The 12,580-nt window shown below is 41.2% G+C and overlaps 1 protein-coding gene and 1 long non-coding RNA gene across 3 annotated transcripts in view; one reads left to right on the plus strand and one right to left on the minus strand.

The window, feature by feature from the left end:
• LOC147029534 (uncharacterized) overlaps positions 1 to 6,001 on the minus strand; it is a 69,370-nt gene extending 63,369 nt beyond the window's left edge. Inside the window, exons 1-2 of the long non-coding RNA XR_015055931.1 lie at positions 5,772 to 6,001; positions 5,473 to 5,594 (exon numbers count right to left, since the gene is read on the minus strand). This is a non-coding gene — a long non-coding RNA (uncharacterized LOC147029534). The remainder of the gene's footprint in view (positions 1 to 5,472; positions 5,595 to 5,771) is intronic.
• Positions 1 to 12,580, plus strand: part of LOC147029532 (parathyroid hormone/parathyroid hormone-related peptide receptor-like) — a 223,473-nt gene that overhangs the window by 121,226 nt on the left and 89,667 nt on the right. For both annotated transcript variants that reach the window (XM_085872654.1, XM_085872655.1), the window contains 2 exons: positions 5,443 to 5,599; positions 11,615 to 11,675. In XM_085872654.1, coding sequence (XP_085728780.1) covers positions 5,443 to 5,599; positions 11,615 to 11,675 — 218 coding nt within the window. The remainder of the gene's footprint in view (positions 1 to 5,442; positions 5,600 to 11,614; positions 11,676 to 12,580) is intronic.

Here is a 12,580-nt window from a genome sequence, read left to right on the forward strand (position 1 = left end):
CCTGCTCTCTCTTTCTCTCTTTCTCCTGCTCTCTCTTTCTCTCTTTCTCCCTTTCTCCTGCTCTCTCTTTCTCTCTTTCTCTCTTTCTCCTGCTTTCTCTCTTTCTCCCTTTCTCTCTTTCTCCTGCTTTCTCTCTTTCTCCTGCTTTCTCTCTTTCTCTCTTTCTCTCTTTCTCCTGCTTTCTCTCTTTCTCTCTTTCTCCTGCTTTCTCTCTTTCTCCCTTTCTCTCTTTCTCCTGCTTTCTCTCTTTCTCTCTTTCTCTCTTTCTCCTGCTTTCTCTCTTTCTCCCTTTCTCCTGCTTTCTCTCTTTCCCTTTCTCCTGCTTTCTCTCTTTCCCTTTCTCCTGCTTTCTCTCTTTCTCTTTCTCCTGCTTTCTTTTTCTCTTTCTCCTGCTTTCTCTTTCTCTTTCTCCTGCTTTCTCTCTTTCTCTCTTTCTCTCTTTCTCCTGCTTTCTCTCTTTCTCTCTTTCTCTCTTTCTCCTGCTTTCTCTCTTTCTCTCTTTCTCTCTTTCTCTCTTTCTCCCGCCTTCTTTCTTTCTCTCTTCCTCCTCCTTTCTCTCTTTCTCTCTTTCTCTCTTTCTCCTGCTTTCTCTCTTTCTCCCTTTCTCTCTTTCTCCTGCTTTCTCTCTTTCTCCCTTTCTCTCTTTCTGCTGCTTTCTCTCTTTCTCTCTTTCTCCTGCTTTCTCCTGCTTTCTCTCTTTCTCTCTTTCTCCTGCTTTCTCTCTTTCTCTCTTTCTCCTGCTTTCTCTCTTTCTCTCTTTCTCCTGCTCTCTCTTTCTCTCTTTCTCTCTTTCTCTCTTTCTCCTGCTCTCTCTTTCTCTCTTTCTCCTGCTCTCTCTTTCTCTCTTTCTCTCTTTCTCCTGCTCTCTCTTTCTCTCTTTCTCCTGCTCTCTCTTTCTCTCTTTCTCCTGCTCTCTCTTTCTCTCTTTCTCCTGCTCTCTCTTTCTCTCTTTCTCCTGCTCTCTCTTTCTCTCTTTCTCCTGCTCTCTCTTTCTCTCTTTCTCTCTTTCTCCTGCTCTCTTTCTCTCTTTCTCCTGCTCTCTTTCTCCTGCTCTCTTTCTCTCTTTCTCTCTTTCTCCTGCTCTCTCTCTCTTTCTCTCTTTCTCCTGCTCTCTCGCTCTCTCTTTCTCCTGCTGTCTCGCTCTCTCTTTCTCCTGCTTTCTCTCTTTCTCTCTTTCTCCTGCTTTCTCTCTTTCTCCCTTTCTCTCTTTCTCCTGCTTTCTCTCTTTCTCCTGCTTTCTCTCTTTCTCTCTTTCTCCTGCTTTCTCTCTTTCTCCCTTTCTCTCTTTCTCCTGCTTTCTCCCTTTCTCTCTTTCTCCTGCTTTCTCTCTTTCTCCCTTTCTCCTGCTTTCTCTCTTTCCCTTTCTCCTGCTTTCTCTCTTTCCCTTTCTCCTGCTTTCTCTTTTTCTTTCTCCTGCTTTCTCTTTCTCTTTCTCCTGCTTTCTCTCTCTCTTTCTCCTGCTTTCTCTTAAAATGCTCCACCTGAAGGTCCTGTCACACTTTGACGATTTATCCAGCGTATGCCTGACGTATGCAAAATTTGGCTAAAATGCTGGCACACGTCGAATACGTTATGGGTAAGTTTGTGTACGTTAAGAGCACGCTGGCATACGTCATAGTATGCTGGCATACGTCTTTGTACACTGCCATACGTCATAGTACGCCAAGGTGTTAGACAAATTTTCCATGCTTAAAATTTTCTGATGTATGCCAGCATAAGACTCACACGTTCCACATACGCTGGCCATAAGTTGTAGGCACGTTACGCGATCGTTGACACACGTCGACACACGTTACTTGTAAGTTACTCATAAGTCGAACCACGTCGACGTAATGGTTCGCGTCAGTGTTCCAGACTCCCTGGTTTTTTTTTTCTTTCTTCGGTATGACGCTGATGTTGACACTTCGATTTCTAGTGCAGTTATTATATAATATAATTAATAGGCTGTGGCTCAACGATTTAACTCATAACCGCACTGAAAATCGAAGTGTCAACATCAGCGTCATACCGAAGAAAGAAAAAAAAAACCAGGGAGTCTGGAACACTGACGCTAACCATTACGTCGATGTGTTTCGACTTATGAGTAACTTACAAGTAACGTGTGTCGACGTGTGTCAACGATCGCGTAAGGTGGCTCCAACTTATGCCAGCGTATGCGGAACGTCTGTCATACGCCGAGTACGTCGAGAAATTTTCAACATGCTGAAAATTTCTCGACGTACTCGGCATATGACGACGTCTGCCAGCGTTCTTCGATGTCTGCCAGCATACTACGACGGATGCCAGCGTGCTCTTAATGTATACAAAACTTACCCATAACGTATTCGACGTGTGCCAGCTTGGTTCGGCAAATTTTTCATACGTCGGCATATGTTGGCTAAAACATCAAGGTGTGACAGCGGCTTCACACTTCGATGTCCAGTGCGGTTATGATTTGAAACGTCGAGCCGCAGCCTATTAATAGCCTACGCCACGTGATCGTCGGCGATACGCTGCCGCGCTATGCATAAGTTAGACTCTCATTGGGCATAGGTTGTGAACGCCGACAACACGCTCAGCATTCGTTGGTATAAGTTATCTATATGGTATTGAAACGTTCTGTGTACGTTACTAATATGTTATGCATATGTCCAACACGATATTATACACCCAAAACTTAAAAAAATACATCAATAGTTCAGCGTACGCCAGCGTTTTACTTTCATTTTGATACCTTGCCATACGCTGGCTAAAACGTCAAGGTGTGACAGCCCCTTTACCTATTGCAGTTCTGACCGTGTACTAGCAGAGGTCAGAAGAGTGAGCGACATTACATAGAATTGTGGTAATTCTAACAAAAGCACTACTACTACTTCTACTATTACTACAATATTACTATAACAATACTACTACTCCTCCTTTAATGGCTCTAATTATTCCCACCTTCTTGTGTAATTGACCAGGGAACAGTTTTGGCTGTTTTTGTGGTTTTTTAATGCCTCCGTTTTAACTGTTTTTGCTTTAACCTCCTCTTTTGCTCTGATGAAGGGTTAAAGCCCAAAACAATCAGCTTATCCTTTCTTCCCACGGTGGTTAGCATACTTCAATCAATGTCCTGTTTATTTCATCCATGGTCCTATCAATCTGCTGATATAGATCAACACTCGAGCTTTCATCAGCAAATTCTTAGTAGTGCACTCACATTCCCCAATGTATAGTCCTGGGTGTTCTACCTGACATGGTCATGCTACTTGATTTAGTGATTAAAAATGTTGTCCTGGTCCTATTTTAGAAGGAGGTGTAATTTCTCCATGCTGTCTTTCTGCCAATGATGTGAATGGAAAATATATTGTCAACGAGTCTCAGCACGCATGGTTCCAGAAGTCCAATTACCTGATGTTCCCATCCCGATGGAATTATGTGCCGCAGCCTGATGTTACAAATGACCTTCTCACTGTGACTTAATCACAAGGAATAGCCGAGCGATAAGTCCTCTTTGTTTCCCTGTTCCCCTTTGATCCACAGCCAGAGTGTGAACCTGCTGCCCTCTGTCGATTAGCTGCTCCATGAAGCTATCTTTATTTTTGCAATAAAAAACAATAATTGTCACTGATTATAATTTACATTACTTAAGCTGAAACATTTTACCGTGGACGAGTGTACAGAATGCACATCAGAGACAATACATTTACAAAAATTAATTACTTTGTTTAGCTCAGATTTATGTATTTACAAAAAATTTACGATCACTTTGAATTAAATAAATGCACAACAACTTGTTAAATGATTACATAATGGAAAATCAAGTTTCATTCGAATCCGTCCACAACTTTTGGAGATATCCTGTACACAAACAAACAAACAGAAAGGGGTGAAAACATAACTTCCTTCACCTTCGGTGGTGGAGGTAACAAGAATGGCACGTGATGGAGCGCGTACTTCCACCAGGCTGAACAGTTTACGTTTTGTGTCCCACTGATAGGCCGGATCTGTGTTCGGACCATTCATCCTTGTCACACACCAAAATCGAATCGGCTTGTTCTTCTCACCTACCCAACTCATCCACCAAATTTTGTCATAATCCGTCCAAAAAAAATTGAGATATCGTACGAAATATCCTTTTGGCCCCATCTCTCAATGGTGAAGAATCATTTGGAGATTAAAAAATTCTCAGATCCGGATCGGATGTTCACAAAAATCTAATAAATTCGTCCTTGTCACACGCACATCTTGTCCACCAAGTTTCTTCAGAATCCGTCAATAACTTTTTGAGATATCCTTTTCACAGACAGACAGACAGACAGACATGAAAACATAACCTCCATACATCTCCGATGGCAGAAGTCATCATAGATCATCAAAAAATTTCAACTCGATAGAACAATTTTATTGCAATCAAAATCGAGGCTCATGGAATTGCTAGATCACACAACACAAATGAACAGAAAGAACAGACTATAAAGCAGGGAAACACACCAACTGCAGAGCAAAGGGACACAACCGAGGGACACTTGGAGAAAGAATGGAGGAACAGTCAAACACAAAGTCTGACCTTTCAATCAATAACACCGGGCTGCATTTGAAATATTTTTTTCAGAGGTCGAGGTTTTCTCAACGGTTCTTATATGTTTTTTGCATGCTGAATTCAGAAATGTATCTAATTTCGCTCAACCAGGGCAAATTTTTTTTTTAAGGTCAATCAGGTCAAAATTGCTCTCTCAATTTTAAGGAAAAAAAAAATCAAAATTTTAGTTTTTTTAATGAGCATTTTTTAAAATTCAAAATCAGACTTACATTGACAGAAAATGTACAAATTATACATATAATGACACACAAGTACACTTAATGTGGAAGAAAGTACCTTCTCAATTACTTTCATTTCAATTTCAGAAAAATATAGATAAATCGTTGTTTCTGGCAACACCCAACTTCAGTCGCTGCAGCAGTCGCTGTTTTCCTTCGTCTTTTTAATGTTGAATTTCACATTAACGGTACTTGTGCGTCATTTTATATATAGTTTGTACATTTTCTGTCACTGTAAGTCTGATTTTGAATTTAAAAAATGCTAATTAAAAAATCTAAAATTTTGATTTTTTTTGTTTTTTGCCTTAAAATTGAGATAGCATAAAACTTGACCTGATTGAGCGAAATGAGATACATTTATAAATTCAGCATGCAAAAAACATATAAGGACCGTTGAGAAAACCTAGACCTCTGAAACGACGCAGACCAGTGTAATCGGACAAGTTTTTAACATCTCTCTCGTTCTCTGCACAGAGAATTGCGAGAAACATAGCTTATACAGAACGACGTTTTTGAACCTTTTTTCTTCTTCTGGACACCGCTGTTATGTGTGGTTATAAGTTTGCTTGATGTGGAGTGGTTGGATATAAAATTGTTTTACAATTCGACTTTTTTTTTGTAAAGAATCCTCTAATTGATGGAATATTTTTCTTTTTGCAGATTGCTTGCGAGATATCCGTTTTTCTGTACCTTTACTTCCTCGCCACAAATTATTTCTGGATGCTGGTCGAGGGATTGTATCTGCACAGCCTCATCTTCCTCACCTTCTATTCCCGGCGGCAGTGCTTCCTCTGGTTCTTCACACTCATCGGCTGGGGTGAGAGAGTCATCCAGTTCTCTGAACTACATCTTTAGTGTTGTTTTCATGGTTTAATATACACATGTATGATGCAAGGAGAAGTTAAGCATTCCGACAAAATAGTGCTGTTTGTGGAAAAAAAAAGTATTTCATTAAATCTAACGTTTCTTTCCAACCACATATTCCTCACCTTCAAATGTCTTCATGTTAGAAGCAAACAAATCTTTAGGACAGGTACAGCACATAACTATTTCAGGACATTTGATGAAAAGTTCTCTTCACTTTAAAGCACCATCCCACACGAGAGCTTCAAAGAGATAAAAATCATGTGGTGACCAAAACACACATGGTGGAGGAGTGGGATTGGATGCGTTGGGGATGGGGTTGAGGGGGAGTGTAGCACTCCAACCTCATCTCCGTAACTGTTGAACTCGTAACAGTGACCACATGAGGGTGAATGTTATTGTGTAGCAAAGCGTCAATGTTTGACAGCATACCTGGGTAAAAAATACTTTGGGTTTTTTTATGTTGATCAATAACCTGTGCCGCAAGTATGGACAATAAGTTGGACGGAGCACCCACAAACAAAACAATTAGTCGCACAGGCTTTGTGACTCCTAAGTAACCCACAATTCCTTGGGCTACACCTTTGCTCCACAATTAGTGCGACACAATTCCTTGGTGCTCGACTAAGCTTGTATTACTGGGTGTTGTTGATTCTTTTCCCATTTGGTACATTTGCCAACTTTCTAGGAGGTCTTCAAAAACAAAAGCTTAATTTGTTTTGTGAGATACAACAAGCGGCTTTCGAAATTACATATGAATGTTAAAATGATGCCTTTTACGCATGCGCTGTGTGTGTGTTTACACTGATTCGGTTGTGCTCGAAGGGCACTTTTAACGCGCCGTTACGAGCACAAAATCTGTGATTGAAACCATCTTTTAAACATCATTGTCAGCATTTAGATGAAAGAGTGGCAATTTCGAAATGGTAACCACAATTGTTCTGTTCCTGAATGAAAATCCGGCTCACGGAGATACAAAAATACGACAAATATTCGTGGATGAGAGTTGTCGTGTTTGTAAACATTTCCTGTTGGTACAATATAGTGTCAGCCATGGATATAACACACACACACACACACACACACACACACACACACACGCACGCACTAAAACAGACAACAGTGAAGGCCAGAAGACGAGCAGAAGAAGATATGAGGAGGCTATGCGATGAAACCAGGGTTTGGAATGTGGAGTCTCACTGGGAACACAACAGTGAAGGTGAGGTGAGACAGAGGAGGAGGAGATGCAGAAACACCCTGATGGAGAGGGGGAATAGACCCGACTTAAAACATGCACCAAGTGAAAACACCTCGACAGATGAAGGGGATGAAAATGACAACAGCAGATCTTAATGGGCAGAAGGACGGAGGGGAACAGAGGTCTGGATGAGAGGAGGAGGTTGAGGATGATGAGGAACAGTTAAGATTGGAAGAAGAGCTGGCATACAAAATAGTGGAGATGAGATTGACAACACTCGGGAAAAGACCACAACTATACAAGATAGAAAACAACAAACGGACAGAAACACTAGTTAGGAGAACCAACAAAGCACTTAATCGATTGGTACCAAAATCATCCCCATTAAAGGAACTCAACGCCATGAGCTTTGCAGCGGCACTGCTCATACAAGACAAGTTACGGGAAAACAACATCGCAAGAAGGGCAAACAAGCCCCTGTAGACAGAGACCAAGCACTATCATGGAAATGGAGGCGAGAGACACAACGGCAGCAACTGAGAAAGGAAATAAGACAAATACAGCATTTTATGGAAGGAAATCGAAGTCCAACGCTGATGAAGAGAATCCAAAAAATATAAAAGAAATACAAATTAATAATAAAGACCAAGACGTAATGTTTGATGAAGGCAAACTCGTAATAGAAATGATCGCAAGAAAGAAAAAAACCCCAAAAACTATGATGAGGTCAACAAAGGGAGAGAACAAAGTTGCATGTTTGAAAATAAGCCAAAAATATTCTCACTAGGGAAACAAAGGAAAAAAAACTTGTAAAATCTCCCCCCCCCCCCCCGAGAAGGATGAACTTACATATTTCAGGAAAGAAATACATGGGGATCCAAAATAAAGAAACAAAGAGACAGATTGGATCCAAAACTTGGAGGAGAAAAACACCTGAAGGAAATCGCTCCAGTGATATTGAATGAAGGAAAAAAAAACCCAAAAAAAAAACAAGTACAGGTACATTCAAAGTACACCGTCCAAATGCCAAATAATTAAATAACATCCTCCAGCGCGTGACATTGCCGGGGCACCTTTGGCACCTGGCGATGCTACCGTGCAGCACATGGAGACGGAATTGGCAGGGAGTGGTGTACTTCTGTGGGAAATGTTTACAAATGATACTTAGTTCATGTGTACAAATGTACCTCGGAGGTGAATGGGTACAAATGATACTTACTCGCTATGCAGCACATGGAGATGGAAATGGGAGGGAGCGGTGTGCAATAATTGATTGGTTAATTGATTTGTTGCATAATTAAAGCTAGAAGGGCACTCGGTGGAGCACGTACCTCTGTAACGTAGTGCCTGATCCACGAGATCACGTAATGATCTCGTGGATCAGGCATTACGTGGATCAGGATCCATGGTGGAGCGCCACGTAATGTCTGATCCACGAGAACATATCAGACCCAATGCATTTTTGAAATATCATGCTATACAGTACTATATAGTTTTTGGCCCGATCTCTCAATGGTGAAGAATCACTTTAAAAACTAAATAATCCTCATATGCCGATCCGGATTTGGATCTTCACCAAAATCTAATCAATTCGTCCTTGTCACACACCCAACCTGTCTTCTAAGTTTCATCCAAATCAGTCCACAACTGTCCACAAGTTTTTGAGTTTCATCCGTCCACAACTTTTTGAGATATCGTGCTATATATCAGTTTCGCCCAATCTTTCAATGATGAAGAATCACTTTAAAAATTCTCAGATCTGGATCTGGATTTGGATCTTCACCAAAATGTAGTATTGCTCTCCTTGGCTGGTCACCTACACACACAAAAAAAAATTCAGGATTGCTTGAAAACTGTGGCCAAAAATCGTGTGACAAACAACCAGGCAGACAGACAAATTCTACAGACCAACATACTTGGCAAAAAAAAATAAGAAGCGGAATAAAAACTGAGTTCTCCCTTGTTTTGGTGCCTGGCGATGACGTCATGCATCGCCTGGATATGGAATTGGGATGAAGCGGAATGCAAAACAACCAGCAAAAATGCCAAACTTTAAAAGCCCAGGACTGGATTGAATTCCAAACTTCTGGCTAAATGCTAAAGCAACGAGATGCTCCGTACAATCACTACACTCATCCATTCAATGAACTTATCCAAGGGGAGGAGGCCTTGAATGAGTGGCTCTTCATTCCTCATCCCAAAATCTGAAGAATCCCAAAAACCTGACAAGTATAGACCATTAACATGTCTACCAACAACATAAAACTTCTGATGGGAATTATCATATAAATGCTGTACCACAACCTCACCCAACAAGGAGGCCGAGAGGCAGAACAGAAGGGATGCAAGAGAGGATGATACAGAACAATAGAGCACCTAGGACTAAACAAGGTCACACTCAAAAATTGCAATGCAAGAACAACCAAATTGTCCACAGCCTGGATGGACTACAAATAAGCTTTTGATAGTGTTCCACATTCATGGATGATAAAATGCATGCAATAGTACAAGATCAACCCCCAAATAATCAAACTGATACAGAAAGCAATGTTTCTCTGGAACACCACATTGATACTGCAACACTCAGAATAAAAGATCGAAATACCAGAGGTAATGCCGAGACGAGATGGAGGTGGCAGCCTGGTGGAACTAAACCAAGTACGTCGAGTGACAACTGTAGGGTTGGCTGAGTACATGAAAGCTCAACAGACTACCATATCCAATTTGTACACAAACATGAAGACAACGAACCAGAGAAGGTATCCTTAACCCACCGAGCAAAAAATTTCCAAAGACAGGTGCGAATAGAAGATTTCACTCATGAAACAATAGCAACTAGCAACTCATACAGCCCCAATGATTGCAAAAAAAAAAAGGACAAAATAAAAAATATAAAACGAAATATCAAGAGATAAACACCGACAATTGGGAAAAATGATAAAATAGCAGGAAGGTAGAAAAAAAAAAGAGTTGGACAGATTGGGAAGAGACAAGGCTCTTTGTAGTGGCAAAGAAGAGGTGTCAGCTCAATTGGGATGGAGAACGAATCATTATATATGCCCAAGATCAAGCACACCACACGAATGGCTTCAAGAAAATGGAGGGACTGAGTCAATCAGACAAGTGTAGGTTCTGCAAGGTCGAAGCAGAAAGTATGAGCCACTTCCTATGAGGATGTAAAAACTCATGCCAGAGCAGCTGTAACCTCATACCCAAGGGCACCACGAGGTATGTAGAGTAATCCACTGACATATCAGCAAAAGCCTCAATATCACAATTCCAGAAAACTCATGGAAACATGAACCACAACCGATAATTGAAAACAAGGAAGTCACGCTCACATACAACCTAATGATCCCATCGAGCGTGAACATTGAAAACAAAGCACTGTGACTGGAGATAGTACTGATGTACAAAAAAATAATAGAAGGCATTGCTAATTGAGTTGTCAGTACCCAGTGATTTTGGCCGAAACAATTCAGAAATCAAGAAAATGACCAGCTATCAAGACTTCAAAAATGAGGTGAAAAGAGCCTGGAAGCTGAAGAATGCCAAATTTGTACCAGTGATGACTGAAGCAACAGAAATGATTAAAAAAAAGAACTTCGCAGAGATCTTTAAAATCATCCCTGGAAACATTACTACAATTGAACGACAGTTGGAGGCTGTCCAGGGCTTGGTGACAATCCTCAAGAGCGCTCTCGGAACAAAACTTTGACAACAAGAAAACTTCACAGCTTGGTTCATGGATCATGATCCCTTACTGAAACGGAGGTGGATGCTTCGAGTCCTGGGAGGACTGTTCCACCTTCTGAAACCTGCACATGGAGATCACAACCAATGACACACACACACACTTCAACTTTTAGCAATAGATGCAAAAATCTCGTATAATTTCTCTTGTGGCCCTGGAACCAAACAAAGAATATATTAATAACAGGGAATAACAGCACTTACAGCTCCCGTACTTCCCACCTGCCCATCCCAACATGATTAACAGCAAATGTCATCATTTTAAACTTGCCCCGTACATGCACAAGCCCGAGATATATCCTTCCCATGAGTGTGCAGAATAACTTAATCCAGGTACACAGTCCATTCACGAGTAGTGATCCATCGGTTGACGCAGTTCGTGTTTGTGTGGCATGCCAACCGACCACTCGGAAGTTGCACCGACCCACATGGCCGGGAGTTTGCACTCCAAGCAGGTGCTCATTCAGCGAGCTGAGAAAGTTATCCTAGTCTTTCATTGTGCATCGGCACAGCCCATTCCCTCAGGTACTTTTCCAAGTATTTTCGACTTTTTTCAGAGTCATTTCAGGTAACAATCCTCATCCCGTACACACAATATATTTAATTACCTCCAAAATTCCTCGGCTTCCTGAGGTTTCTATGCATGCACACTGAGCATTTTGGGGTGGATTACGTCATTTTGAAAATGATATTTTTGTTCCAGTGTATTGGACAAACGTGTTTGTGACCTAAAACGACCCTTTTGAGCGCGAAGCCTGGAAACTACTGACAACACCCACAACTGTTTAAGATGCATGAATGCAAGATTGACTTGTGCGAAATCCTTTGCCTTTCCTTAGAACTTCCTTGGTTTCAGATAAAACCTTGTTTGACGAATTATCACCCAGAATATTCTTATTCTGCCCCGACTGTCTGGCTTATTTGTGCAGAGTTTTTTTTTTTTTAAACCAGAAACCAAACTCCTTTATCCTGTGCACCAGCACATACTTAATTTTTTTCCCCTATTTGTATTCCCAGGTGTGCCACTTATGTTCATGTCTGCCTGGGCCGCTGTACGAGGGACACTTGCAGATTCACGGTAAAATGTCAGAATCTGAGACGTATACACGAGGCCTTTGTTAATGTAATTAGTAAATGTTGACTTATGGACATCACATACAGCCAGTGCCGTGCCTGTTTCCCTGATGTTCGACCTTTGTCTGACTTATGTCTGTCCTGTTCATCACTAGTTAATAACTATCAATTGCTCGTCCAGCCTGTTGTTTCATCATTGTCTAGTTTTTCTTAAGGCACATTTGAAACTCCTAGGTAATTCTGAATTGCTGGTTACCTTTTCCTTTGCCACCTAAGGTGGATGGAGGTTATGTTTTCACCCCTGCCTGTTTGTTTCATTGTCTTTCTGTGAGCAGGACATCTCAAAAAGCTATGGACAGATTCGGATGAAATTTGGTGGATAATTTTGGTGTGTGACGACGACAAATTGATTCTATTTCGATGAAGATCCAAATCCGGATCTGGATACGATAATTTTTTTTAATTGTAAGTGATTCTTCAACAATGAGAAATTGGGCCAAAAACTATATATAGCACGATATTTCAAAAAGTTGTGGACGGATTATGACAAAACTTGGTGGATGAGATAGGTATGTGACAAGAGCTAGCCGTTTAGATTTTGGTGGAGGTCCAGCTGCAGATCCGGCCCATTAGTGGGATACAAAACATAAAATGTTCAGCCTGAGGGAGGTATGCGCTCTATCGAGTGCCGTTCCAGTTCACCATTCTATTCATTAGCCCCTGTTGGATTAAGTCTGAAATGGGGGCTTATGGATTTGGTCTCGATTTTTGTGCCCGTGCATGCGTGCGTGCGTCGACAACCATATCTCGTGCATGTATGGACTGATTTTATTCGTACTTAGCACAAAGACAACACATGATGGTGTACATGTGCACATCCTTTTGTTTCGCGACACGATCAAAGATGGC

This window comes from Eptatretus burgeri, chromosome 3 (genome assembly GCF_056783735.1).
Source record: "Eptatretus burgeri isolate ZD-2024b chromosome 3, Ebu_testis_v1, whole genome shotgun sequence".
NCBI classification, from domain to species: Eukaryota; Metazoa; Chordata; class Myxini; order Myxiniformes; family Myxinidae; genus Eptatretus; species Eptatretus burgeri.